At 41.4% G+C, this 25,430-nt stretch overlaps 1 protein-coding gene across 5 annotated transcripts in view; it reads left to right on the top strand.

Moving 5' to 3' along the window:
- CADM3 (cell adhesion molecule 3) overlaps positions 1–25,430 on the top strand; it is a 649,892-nt gene that overhangs the window by 408,284 nt on the left and 216,178 nt on the right. For all 5 annotated transcript variants that reach the window (XM_089656994.1, XM_089656998.1, XM_089656997.1 and 2 more), the window contains 2 exons: positions 12,056–12,208; positions 14,348–14,485. In XM_089656994.1, the coding sequence (XP_089513120.1) occupies positions 12,056–12,208; positions 14,348–14,485 (291 nt within the window). The remainder of the gene's footprint in view (positions 1–12,055; positions 12,209–14,347; positions 14,486–25,430) is intronic.

The following is a 25,430-nucleotide window of genomic DNA, read 5'->3' as shown; positions in this document are numbered from 1 at the left end:
CGTGTCACACACACGTTTTTAAAGGGGGTGCATTGCAGGAAAATCGATCATTTTTATAATCCGCGGTGCGCATGCGCAGTACGCACCGGTGACGTCATTGCGGTAAAGCCGCGCATGCGCAGTACGCTCATACGGCGGCCATTTTCTTGAGGAACAGTGCAGATGGACAGAAGAAGGTGAAACCCATGTTAAGGGATACAGATGGGGACAATCAAATATGTGGAGCCATTAGCATGCAATTGGGCAGAAAGGGGACACTAACCCTGTGTGCAGAGTGTATATAGTTGTTAAAGCATGGGGAAATAACTATAAAAAAATGCCTCTGTGTACATGGCTCACAAAATGCCTATAATAACATAAATTAATATGCATATATGTTATTGTGATGGAAAATATTCGGACAGGTATTACACCCGGTGAATAAACATATAAGCATAACGCAGGAACATAGGGTAAGTAATTAATAAAGGAACCCGTCATATATGCAGCATGACCATGCAAATCAAACATTCCCAAACTGCGCCATATGTACCTGAGTCTTACTAGCAAAGACAAACTGTGGAGTCATGCTAAGGTATAATGGACAAACGTCTAACAATACAAAAACGCATGTGACCACAATATATACATAAAGTTAAATACATATGATTAAATGACAATGAAGAATAAAAAAACACTGAATAGACAGTAATAAAATGTGAATAGAATAAAATCCACATGGCAAAACGCATCAGAAGACCATAGGAACAACAGATATAAAATATGCGGATTGCAATAGTAAAAATATTACAGTAGTAAAAATACTTAATATAATAATAGAAGGCAATAAAAAGAAGGCAATAAAAAACATTATAAAGCAGCCAAACCTCACAAGAAAAAACGAACTGACAGCAACGCATGTCTAAAAAATGTATATTAAAAAAATTAAGATAAATGTAGATTAACTAGTGTCAATAAAACAATTGATGTCCAACTCAATGTTAAGGCCTAAAGGAGATGATGTACGTAATAAATAGATCCATTTTGTTTCTGACCTAGAGACTGCTCTACGTTTATGGACTCCTCTCCAATGCTTATGGACCATGTCAATACCAATAAATTTAAGTGAATGAGGGTCCCGGTTATGTTGTTGGCGAAAGTGCATAGATACAGAGTGTTCTTTGAAACCCTTCTTTATATTTTTGAGATGTTCACGTAGCCGATCTCTCAATCTCCTGGTAGTTCTGCCAACGTACTGTTTTCCGCAGGAACATTCAAGCAGATAAACAACATGGAGGCTATTACATGTGATAGTAGAGTCTATTGTGTATTGTTTGCCAGTAGAGCGAGAACAAAAGGTAAAAATAGGTGATTTGTGAACGCCATTACAAACACATAACATGCATCGGTTGCATGGGAAGAAACCTTTTCGATTAAAAAACGTAATCTGTCTCGGTGGATTAACCACATTTGGAGCAAGTTTATTCCTCAGAGAGGAAGCTCTTCTATAAGTGATTTCTGGTAGGTTGGGTAGCGAGCTACCTAGTACTGGGTCACTTTTGAGAATACACCAATGTTTTCGAATAATCTTGGCAACATCTTTGTGTTGGGCAGAGAAATTGGTGATAAAGGGACAGAACCTATTGTCGTTATTTGTGTTTTTATTTATTTGCCCAGTAGACAGGAGCAACTCTCTATTGGTGTTCTGAACATTATTAATTTCTATCTGTAGAGTGTTATCATTGTAGCCTTTTTCCACAAACCTCTTTTTAAGGATATTTGATTGTTGGATAAAATCCTCAACATTATCACAATTACGACGAACCCTCAAGAATTGGCCCCTAGGTATGTTGTTCAACCATCTAGGGAGGTGACAGCTATTTGTTGGAATAAAGCTGTTACGATCAGTCTGTTTAAAGAAAGTTTTGGTAGATAGCCCTGTGCCGTTATTAAAAATATTTAAATCCAAGAAATTAATTTCTTGGAAATCATATTGGAAAGTCAATTGAATGTTATTAGTGTTGTAATTAAGGGTTGTGAAAAAATTTGTAAGGGAGGATTCATCCCCATCCCAAAGTAGGAAGATATCGTCGATATATCGACAATATAAACACAGATGTGGCCAATCCCTGGAGTAGATGATCTCTTCCTCCCAATAAGCCATAAATAGATTAGCGAGGCTCGGCGCAAACTTTGCCCCCATTGCAACTCCTGTAATCTGGAGGTAATAATTATTGCTAAAAAAGAAGTAATTATGGCACATAGCAAATTTGAGGAGATCTATTATGAAGCATTTCTGTAATGGGGGGATATCCGCAGCACCTTTCAGGTAGTAATCAACTGCTTGGAGTCCATTTTCATGTTTTATGTTGCTGTAAAGGGCGGAAACATCCGCAGTTACTAAATAAGTGGGTTTGGTCAATCTGATGTCCTTAATAATAGATAGCAATTGTTTTGAATCTCTTAAAAAGGCTGGAGTATTTATTACCAACGGTTGAAGAAAACCGTCTATATACTCTCCCACCCGTGCACAAAGCGACCCTATACCACTTACTATAGGACGGCCTGGGGGGTTGACTGGATCCTTATGGATCTTAGGAAGACAATAGATTACAGGCAGCTTGGGAGCCGTGGGGCATAAATAATCTTTCTCTTTTTTACTTAAAATTCCAGTTTCATACCCTGTGTTAATCAAAGATTTTAATTCTTTTTTATAGGCACATAGCGGGTTGTTGTTAAGAAGCCTGTAAGTTTCTTTGTCTTCCAAGATATTATTTACTAGTGTAAGGTAGTTGGGTCTATTCATTACAACAACCCCTCCTCCCTTATCAGCGGGCCTCACTACTAGATCTTTTTCTTCTAGCAAGTTTTTAATAGTGTTATCAATGTGTAACTGATCATGGTATTTTTTGACCTTGGTTTTCTCAAGGTCATTTAAAACCATATTTTTAAAAATTGTGATATGGGAATGTGCAGGAGGGTTAAAAAGGGAGGCATTTTTAAGGTTTGAAGATTTAAAATTACCCTTTACAGTTGGAGTATCCAGTATTGTCCCGCTGAGATCGTTTCATGCCATGCCACCTGTCTGTCCTGCGCCACCATGCTCTTTCGGACATCTTTAAGAGCCTCGCCAGCTCGGGCCTCCTGATAACACTCTGATAGGCTCATCCTCTCCTCCTTTCCTGAATGAAAGGCTATGCCTCCTGGGATATGCAATGCACATCCCAGGAGGCACAGCGTGTAGTGTGCATGTCATTTGCCTAAGTGAATGACGAGCATGGGGGAACGTGGCCAGACAGTTTTCTAAAATAATGAAAAAAAATATATATATATACATGTTCTGGATGGGAGGAGGGTAGAGTGGAGGGAATTTGTTTAAGAGGGTGAAGACCCGCGTTCAGTAAAACCAACCTGTGCATAGGTGGATCGAATCTCGACCAGTCCCTGAGAAATTCGATCCATCTATTGCCATCTCAGGGGGGTGTAAATAAAATCACTTGAGAGGACAATCCCTGATACAGGGGGCACTTGGATCCCTGAAACGTGTTGGCTACACCTCAAAATATACCCCTGACTTTTAACAGAATAAAGTTGTATCTGGACCTCTTAACAGCGGCTTGGCACTTCAATTTCAACTCTTCTTACAATACACTACAACCAGAAAGACTGTGGAGATCCTCTGGGGTGTAGAACCCGCCTGCCCAGGAACCAGATCATTTACACCAACATTATTATCGGAACATAACATACCAATGGAGTTTACATGCGGGTCCAGCGCTCTCTTTCCACTTTCCTCACCTGATAAACAGAGGGCAGTGAACCTTGCTGTCAGACTGACCTTGGAGCTCTGCTCTCCCAGTGTAATCTGCAGGACTGAGCTGCCAGTGTGACAGCAATCCTGCTCTTCATTTAAGAAGAAATCCAGGTATGGCATTTTTACATAATTACATTGGTCTGGCCTGGGACAATGTAACTATGTACAGTATATACCATACCTGTGTGATCCCTCTAGAAACTGGAAACCACTGTAATAGACACCACTACACCATTGATCTCTACTAGCTTGTGGGTCCCAAGCCAAGCAGTTTTCCCCTGTTGCATTGTGAACACAGGAGGTCAGCTGCTTGGCATGGGCGCCATTCAGAGAATGCGTTTTGTGATTGGACTAGGCAGAGAGAATGATGTCACTGCCCCGCCTCTCAACCTTGCCCAGTCAGTAAACGCTTTGCATTTACCTAGGGTGTGCAAAACTTTCTCTGAATGGTGCCCATGCTGAGCGACTGAACTCTTGTGTCCACCACGCAGCAGAACAGCTGCTTGGCATGGGATGTGGAAGCTAGTTGAGATCAGTGGAGTAGCGGTGTCTAGAGCAGCTTCTAGAGCAGCTTTTCTCAACCTTTTTACTCCAGGTGAACCCTTGAAATAATTTTCAGGTCTCAGGAGCCCTTGCTAAAAACAATTCATTGGTGGCCAGTGAAAAAGTGCCCCTTACATTGATGGTCAGTAGGAAGAATGCAATCAATACAGTGGTGGTCAAAATGCAACCCCTACGAACAGCTAAAAAGATCACTGACTTAATGCAACTGGCTCTACCAAGTGGCGTTGATCCTGGAACTATGGTGGCACCATCAAATGGAAGGTGAATTGTCCACACATCAAGGAAACCTTAGCAAACTCTGGAGGAATCCTGGTTGAGAATGGCTGTTCTAGAGGGAATGGTCAGGTATGGTATATACTATACATGGTTAGAATGGACCAATATAACTATGTAACAAATGCCATACCTTGAATTCTTCTTTAATAAATGAAAGCTACTGTCATGGCCTTGATGCATAAATTACTGTTGTGTGTAAATATATTACTATTATATACAAAATTTGTACCCTCAGTTATCCCCTACTTAACATGGATAATTGTTAGGGTTTTTTTTAAACCATTTATATGCAAACTCTTTAACCACCTCCCGCCCGCCATATAGTACAGTGACGGGCGGAAGGTGGTTTTCTCATTCTGGGAGGACGTCATATGACGTCCTCCCATTCTCACCGCGCATGCGCGGTCAGGGAGTGCGCAGCGTGGCGATCGGCGGTGCGCTGTGTCCCTTGGACACAGCAGATCACCGATCCATGGAAAGAGCCGAAGATGTCAGCTCGGTCATGTGATCAGCTCTGTCCAATCACAGCTAATCACATGTAAACAGGGAAATGCCGGTTATCGGCATTTCTCTCCTCATGAGCCGTCACGCTGACAGCTCGAAAGGACAGGAGAGCTGTTAATCGGCATTCCGCAGAGGGGACATGTGCACTGATCATCAGGGCACTGATGATCACTGTGCCCTGATGATCAGTGTGGCCCCAGAAGTGCCACCTGTCAGTGTCCATCAGTGCCAGCTGTCAGTGCTAAACAGTGCCACGTGCCAGTACCACATCAATGCCACATATCAGTGCCTACCAGTGCACATCAATGCTAAATGTCAGTGCCCATCTCCGCTGCCTTTCAGTGTCACCCATCAGTGCCAGTCAGTGCCACCTATCAATGCCATCTATCAGTGCTGCCAATCAGTGCCACCTATCAGTGCCAGTCAGTGTCGCCTGTCAGTGCCGCCTATCAGTGCCTGTCAGTGCCGCCTAACAGTGCCAGTCAGTGCCACCTATCAATGCCAATCAGTGTCACCTGTCAGTGCTGCCTATCAGTGCCAATCAGTGCCGCCAGTCAGTGCTGCCTAACAGTGCCAGTCAGTGCCACCTATCAGTGCCCATCAGTGATGCCTGTCAATGCCCATCAGTGCCACCTACCAGTGCCTCCTCATCAGTGCCACCTATCAGTGCCCATCACTGCAGCCTCATTAGCGCACATCAGTGAAGGAGAAAAATCACTTATTTACAAAAGTTTATAACAAAAACTAAGAAAAAACGTTGTTTTTGTTTTCAAAATTTTCAGTGGTTTTTTTGTTTGTTTAAGAAAAAATAAACCTAGAGGTGAATAAATACCACCAAAATAAAGCTGTCATTCAAAGTGTGACAGCGCTGAGAGCTGGAAATTGGCCTGGGCAGGAAGGGGGTATAAGTGCCCTGTAGGCTAGCGGTTAAATATGTGTCCGGTCATTTTTGTAAAGAGGCATTGAAAATGCTTTGTACCAGAAACATAATTCCAGTGTCTGTATGAAAGCAACAAATTCCAGAATAAAATATGCACTTTTGATGAGGTTTAAACTACTTTGGTTCCCAGATGGATGAACAAATCTTGGGTATGAAAATAAAAAATCCTTGTTTTGTTCTGAAATGATGACTATGACTAAATCTGTCTGTACACTGATAGATATTTTTGTTAAGTCTATAAGCTGAACGAAAGAAATTAAGATTCCTATATCTACAGTACATTAGCAGTAAGGATTATTTATTTATTTCAGGTACTTATATAGCGCCGTCAATTTACGCAGCGCTTTACATATATATATTGTACATTCACATCAGTCCCTGACCCTCAAGGGGTGTACAATCTAAGGTTCCTAACTCACATTCATATACAAGGGCCAATTTAGACAGGAACCAATTAACCTACCAGCATGTCTTTGGAGTGTGGGAGGAAACCGGAGTACCCGGTAATTAGCAAAAGCCAATTGACTTTTGTGAAACAAATAGGTGCCAGCAAGGCCATGCATTGTTTGAATTTTGGATGGAGAGAGAAGTGCCCAGTGTCCAGAGTAATACCACATTCAATGGAATGTTTACAATTCTTTATTGAAGATAATAATCTCCTAGATTGTAAGCTTGACTCCTAGATTGTAAGCTTGAAAGAGCAGGGCCCTCGATCCCCTCATGTTTTGCATTGTATTGGTATTGTTCTGTCACATGTTCTGTCCCCTTTGTAATGTACAGCGCTGAGCGAACTATTGGCGCTTTATAAATACTGTATAATAATAATAATAATAATAATAATAATGGATATACAAGGTGAGCTAACATGTTTTGGGGGAATTGACTTCTTCAGGCCTTTTGGTATGTGTGAACAGAAGTAGGCAACCTCCACAGAGGTACCTGAGTTTCTTGTGACATCAGTCAATGCTAACCTCTATTCTCGCAATCAGCTCGGGTACCTATGCTAAGTCTACCCACCTCCGTTCACACGTACCTAAATCCCTGAAGAAAGGGGTGTCACTTCCCTCGAAACACTTGGATCAGCTTGTAAATCCATTATCTTAAATAAAAGATTGTAACCTTTCCATCAAATGTGGTATTACTCTGGACACTGGTCGCTCCTTACTCTCCATCTAAAGACCTCTGTCACTAAAGCCACACGGCAGTCATGCCAGTAAGTTAGCAGCCCATACCTCCAAAGGGAGGCAAACACCATTATTTACCTGTGGAATCAAGAAAAAAATTATCATATATAACTCAATCAGTCCAGTGCAGTCCCCAACTATTCACTTTTTTGAATTTTGAGGAATCTGACAAAAATGGAGCAGTGTGTGGCTAGCTTAAATCACATTTGTTTAACCATAGTGAAGCATTCTCCCCATCTTATATAGGTGTCCTTTCATGAAATGGTGGTACCCTAAGGCCAATGGACCATGGCTGTTATTTCTGTACTCTGTAGTGGCCCGACCACTTTACAGGTGGACGTACAAGTCCCATACATCTCAACCTAGGGTGGGCGCACATTGGCATCTTGACCTGGGGTGTCAGGGGTTCTTTATATGTGTATGCTACCAAACCCAGGCTTTGGGTTTCACCATGAACATTTTAGCTAAATGTGATATCTATATAACCATATTTCTATCAATGGGCTTGACCTGTACACAGATATGTAATCATACAAACGCAACAGTTTCTTAAAGAGGGATAAAAATAAAGTTTCACATCTCTCTCTAAAAAAAAAAGAAAAACTACAATTCATATATAGAATATAATCATCTTTGAAGTATGAGTCACTTCGGAATTCCATCTAGAACAGAGCTCAGCTTGAGACCTTGTTATTTTATATGTCTATAGAACTCCTTAGTGACTTTATGTTTTATTAATACGGCCGTAGAAGGTGCATTATTCTATACATAGTTTTTGATTCTGCTACATAATGAGCATCTTTATGATCAGCTTTAAATTTAAATGTCTGTACATACACTTTTCAGACTTTCTTACATACGTGTGATTCTAACCAGCTCCTGCCACTTCCCTCCGTTCTGTAGTTTCTTTTGTTGCTGAAGTAGAACTATAGGCAATTTTTGTTATTCATTTTGGATAGAGTAAGGGAGGGTTATAACCCGTGCCAGATTTTTTTTCACCATCTGTGTTTCATTCAAAGATTTCCCTTCACTTCCTGCTAAACAGGAAGTGAGAGGAAATTCCTACACATTAAGGGAATCCCTTCTGGGCCCCCAAAGTCACCAGAACTAATGTCCCCATTGGAAGATTTCCCCTGTATTACTTTTCTGGGGACAACACAAAATTTAGGTTTTTCTTTTACTTTCACTTTCAGTAATTGTAAACTGGACAAAGAGGGAGGGTGAATCTCCTTAATGGTGGCACAGACGGCAATACAAACTGACAGGGGTTCTAATCCATCTCCACTCCATCCAAAAAAGAAGTTTTGCCTTTAGTTTTACTTTGACACTGTCCCATGAACATTGTCCTGAAGCCCCTTCCCCACTAAAATGTCATTGTGAGACGGGACTCACTTACATCCCATAAACAAAACAAACAAAAGGGTGCAAAGGCCTAATACATTACCATAAAGATTTTATTGGAAATTAAAACTGAGTACATACAAGAGCTAATGGTTGAACCAGCATTGTATATAAACCCAAGTAACAGCATGGTCTTCCAGGAGGTGGAACACACATGGTCTGATCAATATAAAGGGGGACAGTACAAATACAATACAATTTAATACAGAAGGAATAGGAGGGTCCTGCTCATGGAGCTTGCAATCTAAAAGGAAGGGGGAGGTGGTGCAAAAGGTAATAGCTGATGATCTGATGGAGGTGACTCAACTACAGTTTTTTTAGATGGAGGCAGAGTAGGCTTCCTTGAATAAATGAGTTTTCAAAGATCATCTAAAGGCAGACAGGGTAGGAAATAACCAGACATACTGGGGTAGGGAGTTCCAGAGGTTGGGAAAGGTTCTGAAAAGGTCCTGGAGGCATGGGGGGAGTTGATAAGTGTGCTAGAGAGCAAGATGTCCCGGGAGGAGCGGAGAGAACGATTTGGGCAATATCTGCAGATGAGGTTGATGATACAGTTGAGGTCAGTGTTGTGGATGGCTTTGCATGAGGAAGCCAGTGAAGGGATTGGCAGTGAGGGGCAGCAGTTATAAATCAGTTAGTAAGGTGCATAGGTCTAGCAGCAGCATTCATAATAGACTAAAGGGGGATACTCTCTGTAAAGGTAGGCAAGTGAGGCGAGTGTTGCAGTAATCAAGGTGGGATATAACCAAGGAACAAATACGTTGTTTTGTGGTGTCATTATAAAGAAAGGGGATTTGATAGACCAACACAAAGTGGAACACACTTCCACTTATGAAGTGGAAGGAAAATTATAAATGGCGTTAAAGTTTTTTTACAAATAAATATCTGAAAAGTTTATGTACATGTGTATTCAGCTCCCCTGAGTCAATACTTTGTAGAACCACCTTTCACTACAATTACAGCTGCAAGTCTTTTTGGGGATGTCTCTACCAGCTTTGCACATTTAGTGAGTGACATTTGTGCCCATTCTTCTTTTCAAAATAGCGCAAGCTCTGTCAGATTGGATGGAGAGTGTCTGTGAACAGCAATTTTCAAGTCTTGCCACATATTCTCAATTGGATTTAGACCTAGACTTTGACTGGGCCATTGTAACACATGAATATCCTTTGATCTAACCCATTCCATTGTAGCTTTAGATGTATGTTTAGGGTTGTTGTCCTGCTGGAAGGTGAACCTCCACCCATGTCTCAAGTCTTTTGCAGACTCCAATAGGTTTTCTTCTAAGTTTGCCCTGTATTTGGCTTCATCCATCTTCCCATCAACTCTGGCTAGCTTCTCTGTCCCTGCTGAAGAAAAGCATCCCCACAACATGATTCTGCCACCACACGGTGAGGATGGTATGTTCAGGGTGATGTCCAGTGGTAGATTTCCTCCACACATAGCATTTTGCTTTTAGGCCAAAAAGTCCAATTTGGTCTCATCTGACCAGAGCACCTTCTTCCACATGTTTGCTGTGTCCCCCACATGGATTCTGGTAAACTGCAAACGGGACTTCTTATGGCTTTCTTTCAACAATGGCTTTCTTCTTGACACTCTTCCATAAAAGCCAGATTTGTGGAGTGCACGACTAATAGTTGTCCTGTGGACAGATTCTCCCACCTGAGCTGTGGATCTCTGCAGCTCCTACAGAGTTACCTTGGACCTCTTTGTTGCTTCCCTGATTAATACTCTCCTTGCCTGGCCTGTCAGCTTAGGTGGACGGCCATGTCTTGGTAGGTTTGCAGTTGTGCCATACTCTTTCCATTTTTGGATGATGGATTGAACAGTGCTCTGTGTGATGTTCAAAGCTTGGGATATTTTTTTATAACCTAGCCCTGCTTTAAAATTATCCACAACTTTATCCCTGACCTGCCCGGTGTGTTTCTTGGCCTCGTGATGCTGTTTGTTAACTAATGTTCTCTAAAAAACCTCTGAGGGCTTCACAGAACAGCTGTATTTATACTGAGATTAAATTACACAGGTGGACTCTATTTACTAAGCAGGTGACTTCTGAAGGCAATTGGTTCCACTAGATTTTAGTTAGGGGAATCAGAGTAAATGGGGCTGAATACAAATGCACGCCACACTTTTTAGATATTTATTTGTAAAAGAAAATTGAAAACCATTTATCATTTTCCTTCCACTTCACAAGTATGTGCCACTTTGTGTGGGTCTATCACATAAAATTTCAATAAAATTCATTTACGTTTTTGGTTGTAACATCACAAAATGTGGATAGCTTCAGGGGTAAGGGTGCACTGTAGCACCCTGGTATGTGTGGAGGGACTAATGATTGTGTTGTTGATTTCAATGGCAAAGTCATGGGGGGGGATCAGGGAGGAGGAAATATCACAAGCTCAGTTTTAGAAAGATTGAGTTTGAGGAAGTGGTGTGACATCTATACTATTATGAAGATTAGATTGGAATTGAGTTTAAAAGGTAACCTAAACTGTGGTATGCCCAGTAAAAGCAAGTAGAGGACAAATGGCTGGTCTTGGGTTTTGTCTACAGGCTTTCCTGCAGCTGATCTTTACAGACTTACACTTGCCTGACCAGTACTTTTTGCACAGTATATGTGGAGTTTGCCGTCTTGGTAGAAGCAGGGATTTGCTTTCTCAGCTTCTTCCCTGAGGCACAGTGCTGTAGATGATCTCACACTGCAGGTATACAGCTAAGAGTCTCAAGGCACTGGTGTGTCTAGGCACAGAGGGGGCACTGCACTTTTTCAGGAGGAGTTTAAAACAAATATTGGATTTTTTAAGGTACTGTTTAGGCATCAGTAGCATTTTTAGGATGTTACATAAGATAGCACAACTTAACTTTTTGAGTTCAAGTCTAGAGTTTATTTAAACCAACTCACTAAAACCTCCTATAAGCTAAAAAGTATTGTTTATTATTTTAGATATGCAGGTTGCAATCACATAATACCCTGTAATCTCGCCATAAGGTTCCTTGCTCAGGTATTTCCTGTTTTGGTTTCCGATGGTGGCCGTCAAAACAGTAATGGACACTGGCATGGTCCACTACTGTTGTCAGCATCAGGAAATCTGCACTGAGAAATGTAATGCAGACATCACTGTTGTAAATGCATGAAGACAGGAAGCGGCTTCAATGTTTCAAATTTGCCAATTACTTTGCAAGGGCACTTTACCTAACTAGATATCATTCTGATAGGGTTTACCTCTACTATAGGTATCCCGTAGTACCCTCTGTTTTGTCAATCCTTATGTCCCTATGTTTTTTTTTGTATTTTTAGAAGCTTCATTATATCTGTTTTTAATGGAATGTCTTTTATATGAAACTGTAGTGTTAGTCCTATCTTTCTGACAACTGATTTTTCTTCTTTCTCCACAGCTCTCAGAGACAACAGAATCCAGCTTGTCCGGTCCTCACCAAACGAGCTGTCTATCAGTATTAACAATGTGGTGTTAGCTGATGAGGGCGAGTACACCTGCTCCATCTTCACCATGCCTGTCAGGACAGCCAAAGCAATGGTGACAGTTATAGGTATGTCTGGGACTGCTGCCCAATAGGTGACAAGCATTAACATATTTCAACAATAGAGATACAGTTTTATAATAATGATCCTTGGTAGTCAGGGCTGTTAATAGTATCTGGAAAAAAGTGATTCTTCACAGGCAAGGCCCTTTAGGTAAGCAAGAAAAAAGGTTCTCATCTTCCCTTGTGGCCTCTAAATTGTGTCTTGGCCTGTGGAACCTTAGTAGGGCTCATGTCAGTGGGTTTTGTTTGGATTAAATGAGTTTTTCTTTTCTATACGAGTCTATGGAGATGCAAAATCTGTTTAAAGCAGGTTAAAAGAAGGTCACCTGCAGGAAAAATGTACCTGTCAAGATATTCTGAATGATATCAAAAAGGTTTTAAATTGATGGCCTCAAAACAAGGCCAACACACAGACCTGAATGGTATGCGCTTAACACTTTTCTTCTGGCAGGAATATCCTGGATTATCAGTAAACATTGACTAACACCAGCATCAAGGGCTTGCACTGAAATCTTGGGCCTTTCAATGGTGCTACAGACGACACGATAAAGTCATGCATTCCTGATCTTAATATTGTTCATTACCTGGGTGTTCTGAAAAGTTAATGGCCCAACACGGAAGGAGTGACCACACAAACATGAAATTTCCATCAGTGGACAAAGGGATGGCAAGACTCCTCTGGGATCCCGAGGGTGTGTAGAAGCCTTGCAGAAGACTGTTGCCATCATTTTGTACGCTGATGGAGCACTTTGAGGCCTCCTTCTACTTTCTCCATTTTTAACTTGACTCCGGTGGGTACCAACTGTTTGCAAAGAGTGCCTGAAAACCATATGGCATGCATTTGCCATTTTCAGCGTTGAAAATCTGGAAGAGTGGCTTGGTGAAGTGATAGTTTCAAGTCTGTGTCGTCACTCCTTCCATGTCGCGCCAACGTTTCAGACTACCTTTGTACTTGTCTTCTTAGACCAGGGAATAAAGGATGGTTTTGCAGATCACATGGAACTACCTCTCTGTTGTCAAGTTTCTAGTGTAGCTTATACATTATTTGACTAACTTGCGCAAAATACTACTCTTTTATCAACTTGCAGAACGAGTAGTCTTGTGAGAAATCCACATATAGCTGGTGTTCATGTTGGTCAACTGTTGCACCAGTTTCCCGACTGGATTTTCTTGTAGGGAAAAAAAAACTGACTGTTTTAGACTTTGGTCAGAATTTTCATTGCTGGTGCTGATCCTGCTGGAGAAATTCACCCTTTCTTTTTGCACTGGCGTCCAACTTTATTCTGACAAACAGTGTTAGAAAAAAGAAAAATATTCTGGTTGTCTTCAAAACAGAAGGTGATAGGAATCTTCCAATGAGGCAGCTGTTGAAGAGACATTTCTCCTCACTTTTCAGAGATTGTCTCTCAATTCCTATTGTCTCTACAGAACAGAAGGTTAACGGAAATCTTTCCAATGGGAAGAAGAAAATTTTAACCATTCCCTAGTCTATAAAAAAAAAAAAAAGAGAAGTTTGAGAGATAAACAAACATACTCACCTAGGTGGAAGTAGCATTGCTCCGATACTGCATCTGTCCCCCGCCGCCTCTACGAGAACTAAGTAATCAAAAGTTGCTCAGTTTTCAGTATTCGGTCTGCAGAGAGCTGTGACTGTTAGTCACCAGCTCTCTGCTCTTCTCCTCCTGGAGTGTCAGGCTGTGGAGGGAGTGGGAGCAACTGGCTCAGGCTTTCAGCTCTCAGGCCAGCTGCCGATCAGGCAGTCTGGGTGGATCCCCACATTAAAGTCGGGATCACTCCAGAGCCTGGGCCAGCTTAGTGACGTCAGGTGACAGTGGACTTTAGCCTGCTGTTGGCTGAATAGGGGTCAAAGAAGTGCGGTACAAAGTGTACTCCTGCAACCTACAGAAGTAGGGCCAAAAGAGCTTGGGCCTTCTCATTTAAAATGTTTTTGCTTTTGATATACTTTAATTATAATGTATTTGAGTGCAGTTCATTTTCTGTAAAATAATATATCCTTATTCTTTTTTTTAATTCAGTCAATGAAAGTTGACATGTGCTAAGAATATCTGGCTCTCTTTGGATACGTTTTCTCTTGTTGTGCCCTTTTCACAGTGTCTTCGCTTACATCATTCTTTTTACTTCTAGGGGTACCCCAGGAACCCAAGATAACTGGATATGATAGACCATTTAATGAAAAGGAAAATGCAGTTCTGAGGTGCACAACAAGTGGCAGCAAACCAGCAGCCAACATTAAATGGTACAAAGGACCCGAAGAGCTGGAAGGTAGGGAAAGACATATTTATACATACTTTATTATTGTGAATACCCTGATACAATCTAGAAGGCTTGGGATCTTTCTAATTTTTAATTTTTTTCTGTCTGTGTCTGCATGGGACTTTAATTAAAGCTGAACTCCAGGCAACCAGCTAAATACACAGATAAAATACATATTTTGGGAGATGTTACCTGCTAAGGAATTTGTATTTCTGTCCATTGATGCTTCAGAGCCCATTGTCAGACAGTACAGCCAGTCTGGAGATCTGACTTTTTTCGACTGCAGTTCAACTACAGTTAAAGTGGTTCTAAAGGTTGACACTCATTTAGACTGCATGAAGGTAAAGAAACCTTCAGTGTGCAGCTCCCTCCCTCATCCCCCCCCCCCAATACTTACCTGAGCCTGATCATGATCCAGCGCTGTGCACGAGAGAAGCTGCTGTCCTGGGTCTCTTCCTCTTCATTGGCTGGGACACAGCAACGGGAGCCATTGGCCACTGAGGAGGAGGCAGGGCTGAGCTAACAGACACACAGAGGCGACTCGGGAGCAAGCACGCTTGAGTGCCCCCAGAGCAAGCAGCTCGCTCTGGGGGCACTCATTAGGGGGAGGAGCCCCGGCAGGGGACCTGAGAAGAGGAGGATCGGGGCTGCTCTGTGCAAAACCATTACACAGACCAGTGAAAGTGAACCTTTAGTATCATTTTAAGTCCTACAACTATGTCTTCTTTTTTCCCCCGACTTGTGAGTAGATATTAAAGGAGCAGCAGATTGATGAGCTTTTATCTCTTTCAGTCTTTTCTCTCTTTTCCTGTCAGAGTGTTCATTGTTAGCTAATGGGCAATTTATCACAGGTGATTAACTCTTATGTCGCTTCTCTCACGACCAGTATGATCGCTGCTGTACAGGGGGTTTGATAGAGACTGATATCAAATTCAATTACTTAGACTAGTTGCTTTTAAAAATACACCTAAAGTTGAAGAATGTACAAAAATAGAAGTTACCTCCAATGAAGTGTCTCCTGTCAGTGCCTCTGTCTCCTGTCAGTGCAATTCGTACAACCCTGAGAGTTGTACATAGTTCCATCTGAAGTATACCAATCACAGTTGATCATTCACTTGGCACCTCTTCCATTCAGAAAAAGCCTTGCATTATTTTCACAGCAAGTGGTTTTGTGATTGAAGGAGGGGAGATAATGACATTCATCCACACTTCTTTCATTCATAGAATGCCTTGTATTCTTCTGATATCTGAACTACAGCTAGAAGTCTCACTGTAGGACGTTCAATACCAACAAGAAATTGTGGGCTGAATAAAAGTATGAGAATTAAACTCTGCAGTAGCCAAAGATAGGTCACACTTTATTAGAAATAATTTAGTTTGACTGTACAAATATACAAAAATAGTATTTTTAAATTATTAGGAAGCATTAAAAGAGCTTTGAAACAAGCCCTCACTGACTTCCCTAACTGCATGTAATGTGATCTCCTCAAAGATCACAGTGGCTAAATGGTTAGCACTTCCGCCTGGCAGTACTAGGGTCATTGGTTTGAATTCCCACCACGGCACCACCTGCCTGGAGTTTGCATGTTCTCCCTGTGCCTGCGTGGGTTTCCTCCGGGTACTCTGGTTTCCTCCAAAGACATGCTAGTAGGTTAATTGAATCTTGTGTAAATTGGCCCTAGTATGTGTATGTATGAATGTAAGTTAGGGACCTTAGATTGTACACCCCTTGAGGGTTAGGGACTGATGTGAATGTACTGTATAATATATATGTAAAGCGCTGCATAAATTGACGGCGCTATATAAGTACCTGAAATAAATAAATATTTATCACAACAAAGATTCTAAAGTCCGGGTTCTTTCCATTTACAGCAGCTTAGTAACACCTACTGTGTGTTTACATTAGATTGCTGACAGGGTGCCAAGATTTTGGTGAAGTAGGATAAAATAAGAAAAGAGCTAAGATTTCAATGCCTCTGTTGTACATTTTTGAGGATATATTTTTTCCACAATGCCCATAACTACTGAGGTGAATAAGTGCTAGTTTTAAATCGCCTATGCTGACTGTGAAGAATATGTAAATACTGTATTGCGCATAGTCTGGGCACAGGTTCACATTACTGATTTTTAATAAATATATACCTCAAAGGTAATGACATGACAGGAGTGTCAATCCATCCCCACTCTACTAACATATTTTCATTGATATCTGTGCCCCCACGTAGGGGATTTTGATTCAGTGGCAAAGAAATTGAACATTTCCCTGTAGGAGGGGGAATCTCCCCAACTGGGTCACAGACAGAAAAAAAAGTTTTTATATTATTACCCACATTTAATGCTGTCTGCATGGCTGGAGTTCTACATTGAATCAAGGTACTTTTTTGAACAATTGAAATCGCCTATGTGTACCCCAGTGGGAAGTGTGTACCTTAAAGTGATCCTGTCACTAGGATAACAAAATGCAACTAGAAAAGCTACAATTTCTGGGGAAATTGTGTGAAGTGTTCTTGCCTCCACCAGTAGTCTACAACTCACACTCTAGCTTTTGTCACTCTGCTGCCTGCTCACACACCTGGGTTCCTATGGCAACTCACTCTACAGCAATGACAGAGAAGAGCGGTTAAAAACAAACTGCTCCAACTTGCTCACTTCACTGGCAGTTGCCATCTTCAAATGGTTGTAGTTTAAAAATTATAAATCCTACACCAAAGAGCTTTATATTGTGAGAATCACAAGACCCAGACCTACATTTTGATGCATAGTATGTCTCTGAAATATTAAAAATGAAGGCACAGTCGCAGTTTAGAAGTTGCCCTTCAAATTTGAGGTGGCTAGAGTGGAGTTTCAATGTATGTCAATGGGCGGTGTGAGTTGCAAACAAATGGTCATATTGTGAAAACTATCAGGACTATGGCTTAGCCGTGGACATTTGTAGTGGCAGTAGGGATAGCTGAACGTTTTGATATAAGATTTGTGTAGGTGGGCTTGAAAATGAGGAAGCGATGGCAGTTTAGAAATCATGTCCTGATTTTTCAGCTCCCACTCTAGTTTTGAACATTCTGCCATTCATTCCTATGGGACCAATTTCACCACAAAAACGCCGATATTTCGTGAACCATTCTGCAAAACGTTCCACAAAGTAATAGCATACCAATCGGGAACAATCCTCACGTTTAATTATATTACTGTCTATGTAGTGTAAAAACTGTGGGAGGAGTTAGGGCGGTAAATTTGGCTATAATAATAGGAATATATATGTGAGATAACAGTAAGTGGTCTGCCATGCAAGAACACTTAACTAGGAGACCCTGTAGAACACATGAAACACCATTTTTGCTGCCATGCATGTCTCCCGCTAGCCACTGTAGTTCCTCCTGCTTGCTGCTATGTCACTACTGTGCCGTATAGTAACAATACACCCAGCTAGAGAAAAATAGTCCAGCACTGGCCCTGCCTACCAGCGAAGGCTTCCTTTCTGTTTAAACAATGAATCTACATCCACATTTAGAAAAAGCTTCTTGAAATTCTCTGCAGCCAGCAATGGCTCCGTCCCAAATTTTTTTAAGGGTGTAGCAACTACTGAAACCAGAGCTCCCTAGTGCCACAGATGAGAGAGCCATCCTGGGTTGTTTGGATCTCACATTTTGGGTCTACAACAGGAGAGAATACACAGTGCACATTCGTGGTCAAAAAAAGGGCAGCCCTCCCTTCTGTGGAACAGCCTTCTGTGGAACAGCCTTCTGTAGGAGGCTGTGGTCCCTACAATAACTGCAAAAGATTTTAAAGCAGAACTTCACCCTAAAGGGGACGTTCCACCTAAATACCTCCTTCCCTCTCCTCTTCGACTTTTGAAGTTTTGTTTTATTTTTCGGGAAGTGGGTACCTAGTTTTAACAGGTACCTTCTCCCACTTCTGCTCCAACCACCTAGACCAGCCTTTCTCAACCAGGGTGCCTTGAGGTTTCTTCAGGGGTGCCTTGGCAAAATCTTTAAAAATTTCCCAAAACTTGTATACAAGCCAGCGGGTGGAACAAGCCTGCCTTTTAGTTACACAAAGCCAAATCGCTGCCATTACTAGTAAAAATAAAAATTTTTAAAATATATGTACCGCCATTTGTAAACTCTATAACTTTTACGTAACCCAATTAATTTACAAGTATTGGGAATTTTTTTTAGCAAAGACATGCAGCAGAATACATTTTGGCCTAAATTTATGATTTTTAAAATTGTTTTACTGGACATGTTTAATAGCAAAAAGCTTAAAATATTGTTTTGTTCTCAAAATTGCCGTTGATATTTTTTTTAATAGTGCAAAAAATAAAAATCGCGCAGGCAACCAAATACCACTGAAAGAAAGCTCTATTTGTGGGGAAAAAAAGGAGGTAAATTTCATTTGGGTGTAGCGTTGCATGACCACGCAATTGTCAGTTAAAGTACCGAAGCGCTGTAACACAAAAAATGGCCTGGTCAGGAAGGGGGGTAAATCCTCAGGAGGGCAAGTAGTTAACCACCTCCTGTCCGGACACTTTTACCCCCTTCCTGTCCAGGGCAATTTTCAGCTTTCAGCGCTATCACACTTTGAATGACAATTGCGCGGTCATGGAACACTGTACCCATATGAATTTTTTACCATTTTTTGAGACAGACAAAACTTTATTTTGGTGGTATTTATTCACCGCTGGGATTTTAATTTTTTTTGCTATGTAAATGAAAATGTCCAAAAATTTTGAAAAAAAGTGTTTTTCTTATAAAATTTTGCAAATAAATTATATTTCATCATAAATCTTGGCCAGAATGTATTCCGTTATCTTTTTAGTAAAACAAAAAAAAAATAAGCCAAATTAGTTTATAATCAAAAATTATAATTTTTAAACATTTTTTTACATTTTTATTTTTTTTAAATTGTTTATTTTATTATTTTTTTTTAACATACTGTTACCCTAGCAGTACAGTGTCACTACTATGGTGACACTGTACTACTTGTGGGGAGTGATGAAGATTTTTTTTTTCTTTCTTTACACCCGTAAAGGCTGTAAAAGCAATAATTTCTCCTTCTCTCTGGCTGCATTCTTGCAGCCATTGAGAAATACTGTGAGAGCTGTGATTGGTCACAGCTTGTCACATGGTACAAGGCTGTTGTGAATAGCCTTGTACCATGTGACCTCTGTGATCATTCACAGATTTCACAAGTAGTAAGCAATGATGTCAGGAAGTAACATCTTGTTTACTACTAGTCATGTGATCACTGATTGGCCAATCAGTGATCACATGAATCGGGACCTCACACAGAGGTCCCATACAGCGATCGTTTAGAAACGTCAACCCGCTTCAGTAGTGCTCCCGTCCTGCCGTTTATAGACATGGGTCAGATGGGAAGTGGTTAAATAAATAACCTGCTTGTCCCAATTCCCAAATTTTTGGGTTTTAAAAAATATTCAAGTATTAAATTTTTAACTAAAAAAAGTCCCTTTTATTACGTTTAGCCTAATCCAAATCTTGATACTACTTGTGGGTTTTTTTTTTTTTTTACACTGATTGCTTTTACACCCGTATAGGATGTAAAAGCAATAATTTCTCTTTCTCTCTGTCTGCATTCTTGCAGCCATTGAGAACTACTGAGTGAGCTGTGATTGGTCACAGCTTGTCACATGGTACAAGGCTGTTGTGAATAGCCTTGTACCATGTGACCTCTGTGATCATTCACAGATTTCACACGTAGTAAGCACTGATGTCACAAGTGACATCTTGCTTACTACTTTGCATGTGATCGATCACATGATCGGGACCTAATACAGAGGTCCTGTCCGACGAGTGATGTTTCACTGTCTCCGGAGGACACAGTGGGCACTGGAACGCGGTGCTGCGCGCTCCCGGGGAACGCGCAGAAGCAGGGTGCGGGGAGGCTGTTTATAAACGGCCACCCGACCCTGCAATGCCACCGTCCGGCCGTTTATATACAACGGCCGGTCGGGAGGTGGTTAAAGGAGTTAAAGACTAATCAATATGTTTCTGCTCCTTCAGTGTCCGATCCGCAAATTCCGGGCAGGGAGGTGACACCACTGTATTCCTTAACCCTATCAGAGAAAGTAGTGTCAACGTCTACATTGTGCTGTCTGGCAGATGTATATGAATCATAAAACAAACTGGATATAATAATAGGACAGTTCACGTGTTCTGGGTATTTAGCTTTTTTTTCTAAAGATTGGCTTTACATTTTCAAAAAACAGCGATCTACATTCCTTTGTCAGTAATTGTTAAAAAACAATTCATTACTAAAGTAAAACAAATGAAGTATCACACTCATTTGATGTGGGGTCCTACAGGCAGTTTTGGACAATTCACACATTTTTCAATTAAAACTTTATTTCTCAACTTTAGTTTTGCAGTGCATATTTGCTTGTGATTGGATGCTGTGGGGCAACAAAGACAGTACTTAGGTTAGTATTTAAATTATATAAAGCGCCACAAAATACAACATAAACGAAAGTGCAGCTGCTAGTCCAATTCCCCCTGGGTAAGAAAGTCTTTGTATGCAAACAACAGCACATCACTTTGTACTCCAATCCTCCTGTCTGCTCATCAAGATCTCTGTAACCAGAATATTTTGTATGTAGGGATGCACCGAAATTTCAGTGGCTGAAAATTTCAACCAAAAACAGCCCTTTTGGCCATAGGCCGAAATTTTAAAAAAACCCACTGATACAGGCGCCCGAAAAAACCCCGCCCGTCGCCTCCGGCCGCTGCTCAGTAGTTCTCAGCCTCACCTGAGAAACCATCGATCCCAGCGCTGGGCATAGAGATGAGTGAAGTAAAGATAGCCACCATTCATCTCTATGCCTTTGGAGGACCGGAGCGATGTCACTTTCCACTTTGCCATTTTTTTTTTAAAAGCACTAGATCAATGCTTTTTTTTAATCCAATGCTTCACAGTGCAAAGGAGGGATGTGGGGTCTTACTGACCCCATATATCTCCATAAAGAGGACCTGTAACTAATTATTTCTATCACAAGGGATGCATGCATTTCTTGTGATAAGAATACAAGTGTTTTTTTTTTTAAAGGGACAGTGCAAAAAAACAAAACAAAACAACATTAAATACATTTTTTTTTAAGTTTAAAGTGCCCCTGTCCCCCCCCCATGCTCGCACGTAGTGGTGAATGCATACATAGGCCATGCCCACATATGTAAACGGTGTTCAAACCACACACGTGAGGTATCGCCACGCAAGAGCAATAATTCTCGCACTAGGCCTCCTCTGTAACTTTACACTGCTAAATTGTAGAACTTTTTAAAGCATCTCCTATGGAGATTTTTAAGTTTCACGCCATTTCACGAGCGAGCACAATTTTAAAGCGTGACATGTTGGGTATCTATTTACTTGCTGTAACATCCTCTTTCATATTTTACAAAAAAATTGGGGTATATACAATCAGGTCCATAAATATTGGGACATCGACACAATTCTAACATTTTTGGCTCTATACACCACAATGGATTTGAAATGAAACGAACAAGATGTGCTTTAACTGCAGACTGTCAGCTGTAATTTGAGGGTATTTACATCCAAATCAGGTGAACGGTGTAGGAATTACAACAGTTTGCATATGTGCCTCCCACTTGTTAGGGACCAAAAGTAATGGGACAGAATAATAATCATAAATCAAACTTTCACTTTTTAATACTTGGTTGCAAATCCTTTGCAGTCAATTACAGCCTGAAGTCTGGAACGCATAGACATCACCAGACGCTGGGTTTCATCCCTGGTGATGCTCTGCCAGGCCTCTACTGCAACTGTCTTCAGTTCCTGCTTGTTCTTGGGGCATTTTCCCTTCAGTTTTGTCTTCAGCAAGTGAAATGCATGCTCAATCGGATTCAGGTCAGGTGATTGACTTGGCCATCGCAGAACATTCCACTTCTTTCCCTTAAACTCTTTGGTTGCTTTTGCAGTATGCTTTGGGTCATTGTCCATCTGCACTGTGAAGCAGCGTCCAATGAGTTCTGAAGCATTTGGCTGAATATGAGCAGATAATATTGCCCGAAACACTTCAGAATTAAGTGTTCTTGCATGGCAAGACCGCTTACTGTTATCTCACATATACTGTATATTCTTATTATTATAGCCAAATTTACCACTTGAAGTGAAGGTTTTTTAGATGTTGTTTGGCAAACTCTAATCTGGCCTTCCTGTTTTTGAGGCTCACCAAAGGTTTACATATTGTGGTGAACCCTCTGTATTCACTCTGGTGAAGTCTTCTCTTGATTGTTGACTTTGACACACATACACCTACCTCCTGGAGAGTGTTCTTGATCTGGCCAACTGTTGTGAAGGGTGTTTTCTTCACCAGGGAAAGAATTCTTCGGTCATCCACCACAGTTGTTTTCCGTGGTCTTCCGGGTCTTTTGGTGTTGCTGAGCTCACCGGTGCGTTCCTTCTTTTTAAGAATGTTCCAAACAGTTGTTTTGGCCACGCCTAATGTGTTTGCTATCTCTCTGATGGGTTTGTTTTGTTTTTTCAGCCTAATGATGGCTTGCTTCACTGATAGTGACAGCTCTTTGGATCTCATCTTGAGAGTTGACAACAACAGATTCCAAATGCAAATAGCACACTTGAAATGAACTCTGGACCTTTTATCTGCTCATTGTAATTGAGATAATGAGGGAATAACACACACCTGACCATGGAACAGCTGAGAAGGCAATTGTCCCAATACTTTTGGTCCCTTAAAAAGTGGGAGGCACATATGCAAACTGTTGTAATTCCTACACCGTTCACCTGATTTGGATGTAAATACCCTCAAATTAAAGCTGACAGTTAAAGCACATCTTGTTCGTTTCATTTCAAATCCATTGTGGTGGTGTATAGAGCCAAAAATGTTAGAATTGTGTCCATGTCCCAATATTTATGGACCTGACTGTATTTATTTTTTTTGTTTGTTTTAATCAAAGTGTATTTTTTTCCAAAAAATATATATTCATTTTTAAAAACTGTGTGTTTCGGTTTTCGGCCAAGTGCATTTTGAATTTTCGGTTTTGGGCACCAGAATTTTCTTTTTGGTGCACCATTAATTGTATGCCATAGAATATCTCTCTCTCTCCTTTGATCTTCCAATAGGCTGATCCAAATCTCCAAAGAAAAAAACTAACATAGTGTAGTATTTCTTATACAAATTCATGCAATCAGTGTGCTCAATCTCCTCCCTGATTCTTCACGTATTCTCAGTGATCATAAAAGATAAAACATGCTCCTATAGTGCAGTATTGCTTGAAAGATCAATTTAAAGTGGAGCTCCGCCCAAAAGGGGAAGTTCCGCTTTAAGCCTTTGTCCCCCGCTCCCTATTAAGGATTGGCACCTTTGGGGAGCGAGGGGGAAAGTGGGTACCCGAATTTGACAGGTACCCACTCCCACTTCTGCTGCGGTCGCCTAGGCGATCGTAAGCGGAAGTTGTCCTCCCCCCTCCCTGTAGTATTCCGGGACATGTGACAGGTTCCAGAACACTACGGGGCCATTAACGAAGTGCAGTGCTTCTCGCACATGCGCAGTGGGCACCAGGTTGTGAAGCCATAAGCTGTCACAGTCGGGTGCCCACACTGAAGATGCCAGAGCCAGGGGGAGAAGACGGCCAGTGAAACCAGCAGTGGTGAGGACACCGCTGGACCGAGGGACAGGTAAGTGTCTGTATTTGAAGAGTCAGCAGCTACAGTTTTTGTAGCTGGTGATTTTTTTCAGGTGGAACTCTGCTTTAATAATACAAAATTGGGCTTATATAAGTTTGAGGTACAAACAGCTTGATTCAGCCAATCTTCAAAATGGCCACACGGAACTTCCAGTTGTTGTTTCTGACGTTACATCCGCTTGACGCATTTCATCATTCAGTTGACTTCCTCATAGGCAGTAAGCGTCAGATGCCATCGGACTCTACTTATACAATATCCCGCCCTTTGGAGATTTGGATCAGCACTTTGGAAGATCAAAGGAAAGAGAGATATTCTATGGCATAGAACATATTCTGGTTGAAGAGATCTTGGTGAGAAGACAGGAGGATTGGTGTACGAAGTGATGTGCTGTTGTTTGCATACAAAGTACTTAGGTTAGGAACTTAATTTACTGCAGACCATTAGTGGATTGCACCCATGGGGATTGATTTACTAAAGGCAAATAGGCTGTTCGCTTTGCAAGGGAAGTTGCTTTTTTCAATATGCCCCAGAGCTAAGTGCCTATTTACACCAGACCACAGTGTGGATAACCCATTCTGTGCTTGTTTCTCGTACGGCATTCCAAACGCACTTCAGTTGAGATCTGCAGCAGGTGTCAATTTTAACAACACCCCAAATGCAGGTTGCAAATGCAGTGAGTTTTCTTGCACCTGATCGAATGGTACAGAAGTAGCATGCAATCCTTTTGCAGTACATTTTTAAAAGAAGTAGTTATGTGATACACCCAGGGCTGTGGATAACGGGGTACCACCAGTCCTCCTGTATGGGGCCCTGGCCTGCCTAGCTGGGTGAATTGGATGTGGGCAGGGAAAGTGTTGGGGGGTCAAGTTTTGGAACCAGTGCTCTGAATGGCTCTCTTTTTGCAGCAGATTAAAGCTGGCTTCTTCTTCTCCTCCTCTTCTTCTCCTCTCCCTCCCGATGGCTTTCAGCTGCTGCAGAGAGAACCATACAGGGAATCAGTTCCAGAAATTGCCACCCCCCCCCCCCATTAGCCGATCACCCTCTCTGTGCACCATACATTTCCCCCTGTCCGTCTCCACCCCCACAGTGCTGCCAGCTTCTCTCCTTCCCAATGGCAGCTGCAAGCACACAATAAGATCCTTTAGGATGAAGTGTGGGGGACTGATCACTCACTGTGTTCATTCATAACTGAAGCATAATAACCTGACTTTTTTTTTTTAGGGGGTGCCTTGTCAGGTTGGCTGTATGGGGCCCCATGGTTTCTAACAGCAGGCCTGGA

Source organism: Staurois parvus, unplaced genomic scaffold (genome assembly GCF_062004578.1).
Source record: "Staurois parvus isolate SC_StPar_1 unplaced genomic scaffold, SC_StPar_1.0 ptg000955l, whole genome shotgun sequence".
In the NCBI taxonomy this organism is placed as follows: Eukaryota; Metazoa; Chordata; class Amphibia; order Anura; family Ranidae; genus Staurois; species Staurois parvus.
This window is presented reverse-complemented; position numbering and strand designations above follow the sequence as displayed.